Raw genomic sequence first — 2,816 nt, 5'->3', positions numbered from 1 at the left:
AGTAAGCAGACTATATAAACGAGCACACACTTGCACTTTACCAGACACTCACTGACACCACGTAAGCATATCGCTGCTTCAAAAGGAGATTGTTAAAGCTGCAACCATGAAGGCTCTAGTTTGCGCTCTTGTTCTGGTGCTCGTGTGCAGCACTACTGGTGAGTTTATCTTCAATAACTGCTGACAGATACTGAATAGATTTATCGTATTGGTGATAGGATTGGAATTCAGAACTATGAAGTAAACCTGGAAATGTTGTCTGAAACGATTGTGCTAAACATACTGTAATTGTACTGAAATAGTTAGGAAAAATCAACAATAACCGTGTATATCTTGCTTGCTTCTGGTCTTTCTACATATATAATTCCACAGTACCTCATGATCTGTTTGTGGTCATGTCTCTTTCGTTCTCTGTGCAGTGCACTCCCTGCAGTGCTTCACCTGTGTGGAAGACAACTGCAAGGTCATAACTGACTGCCCCGCATCTGCCCACTTCTGCAGGACCGAGGCCACCGGTACGTGCCGAGACATGTCCTCCTCAACCTGTCACTGCTTTGAGAAAAAAAAAAAATTGTATATATATATATATATATATATGAAGAGTTCAGATGCAAAAGCCTCTAAGTGCCATCTTTTTGATCATTTTTATCAAGCTCGTATAATTAAGTTCAGTAGTTTCACTTAAATGACAATTAATAGGTCATTTTCATTGTTATTTAAGTGAAATTACTGAACTTAAATATACAACTTGTTAAAAATGATCATTCAAGAAGAAAATTTCAGACGGCACTTAGAGGCTTTTGCATCTGAACTCTTCATATATATATATATATATATAGAGAGAGAGAGAGAGAGAGAGAGAGAGAGAGAGAGAGAGAGAGAGAGAGTCAAACCCAAATTTATTCAGACACCTTCAACATTTCTCACATTATCACAATTTATTCGCTATAGTTTAGAGCAGTGGTTCCCAATTCCAGTCCTCGTGACCCGCTGCTCTGCACATTTTGTATGTCTCTCTTATCTGACACACTCAGTTCAGTTCATGGAGTCTCTCCTAATGAGCTGATGATCTGGTTCAGGTGTGTTAAATAAGGGAGACATACAAAATGTGCAGAGCAGCGGGTCACGAGGACTGGAATTGGGAACCACTGGTTTAGAAAATGGCAATAAAATATGACAAGAACTCATGAGTTATCAAATCAGTTGATATAGTCTCACAAAGGAATTAGGTTCAATAGCTGTCAGTTGTTAAATTTAAGTACACAATTAGATAATACCAATTTAGGTCAACCAATTACCAAGCAATGCTTAATTTGGTTCAGTCTGTGGTGTAAAAAGGTCGCATTAGCAATTAAAGAAAAAAAATCTTAACCTGACCATGTTTTGCTTAAAGTGTCTGAATAATATGTTTATAAATTGTACTGGTAGTCCACTCACTGTATGAAGAATTTTGGGGTATAATATATCACAGTTTACTGTATTTTGCTATCCTCACTTACATAAATGAACTTTAGTGTCCTGCAACCACTAGTACAAAAATGATATCTGGTGTCTGAATAATTTTCGGTTTGACTCTGTGTGTGTGTTTGTGTGTGTGTGTGTGTGTGTGTGTGTGTCTGTGTCTGTGTGTGTGTCTGTGTCTGTGTCTGTGTCTGTATACATACACACATACATATACACACACACATACATACAAACAGTATATAATTTAAATAATATAGGCCTATTTAATATATGACTGTCTATTTTCAGTTGCTCATTTGTCCCGTACATGTGAGGATTCCTGCACACCTGGCGAAAATGTCCACTGCTGCGATCAAGACTTGTGTGGATGAACGTCTCTATGTAGTGTGCAAAGAGTCTTGTTATGCATGAAGAATCATGTATCAATCATTAATCGATAAATTTAAAATGTGATCACTCACCACCATTATAACTGAAATGTGATGAGCATGAGCACTGTAAAAATTCAATAAAGCCTCTTTAAACGTTTCTGCATAAATGATTTCCACTTAATGTGTTGCTTGTTGTCGGTTTAAACATGTATTGCTGCAGGTGTGTGAAACTAAATATATATATAGGATATAAATAAAATATATATCAGAAATATTCAGACTAGAAAGTCTAAATACAGAGTGGGAACAAACTAGGTTTCAAATAAAACTCATTTGGATTCTTACTTAAATTATCAACAAACTTGCATATTGAAACTTGACAGGGCGAATACGAATGAGCCTTTAATTCCACTGTATGTTCCTGAAAGAGTGTTGCCACTTCAAGTGTTGGGGAAAGTTACTTTAAAAGAGTAATGCATTACAATATTGTGTTACTCCCTAAAATGAAACTAATTGGATTACTTTTTTTATGGAAAGTCATTTCTAATAGTAATACTTTTGCGTTACTTCTCATCAGGGCTGGGCTTGCTTCTTTTTTTTAATAACAACAAAAAAAGGTTATTCTATTTTTGGCAAATGTAAAGGCCTTTTGTGCATAGGGGAAATGAGGAAATGCAAACTCAAACCTGTACAAAGGGCGCAACTCAGACAAGAATGTTCATCACTCTTCAACAATAAAAACATGTTAGTGACATTTATCTAAAGTCATTTTTGCTTAATTGTGTGGTTGGATTGGATTACTGAAGGTCAGCAAGAAAGACATTGGTTAATAAAGGGAGAATAAATACATAAAGTATACAGCGGGGAAATAAGTATTGAACACGTCATCATTTTTCTCAGTAAATATATTTCCAAAGGTGCTATTGACATGGGTTGTTACCAACATCTGGTGAAAATTTCAAGTAAGCCATACATACAAAG

General features: G+C 35.9%; 1 protein-coding gene across 1 annotated transcript; it reads left to right on the top strand.

Moving 5' to 3' along the window:
• On the top strand, positions 1–2,014 carry LOC311294549 (lymphocyte antigen 6D-like). The gene is made up of 3 exons (XM_084415488.1): positions 1–158; positions 420–515; positions 1,753–2,014. The coding sequence occupies exons 1-3, from the start codon at positions 107–109 to the stop codon at positions 1,833–1,835; spliced, it is 231 nt and encodes a 76-aa protein (XP_084271614.1). The 5' UTR covers positions 1–106; the 3' UTR covers positions 1,836–2,014.
• Positions 2,015–2,816: the final 802 nt, after the last annotated feature.

This window comes from Rutilus rutilus (genome assembly GCF_951802725.1).
Source record: "Rutilus rutilus genome assembly, chromosome: 1".
NCBI classification, from domain to species: Eukaryota; Metazoa; Chordata; class Actinopteri; order Cypriniformes; family Leuciscidae; genus Rutilus; species Rutilus rutilus.
Note: the sequence above shows the minus strand (reverse complement) of the source record. Positions and strands in the feature narration are given on the sequence as shown.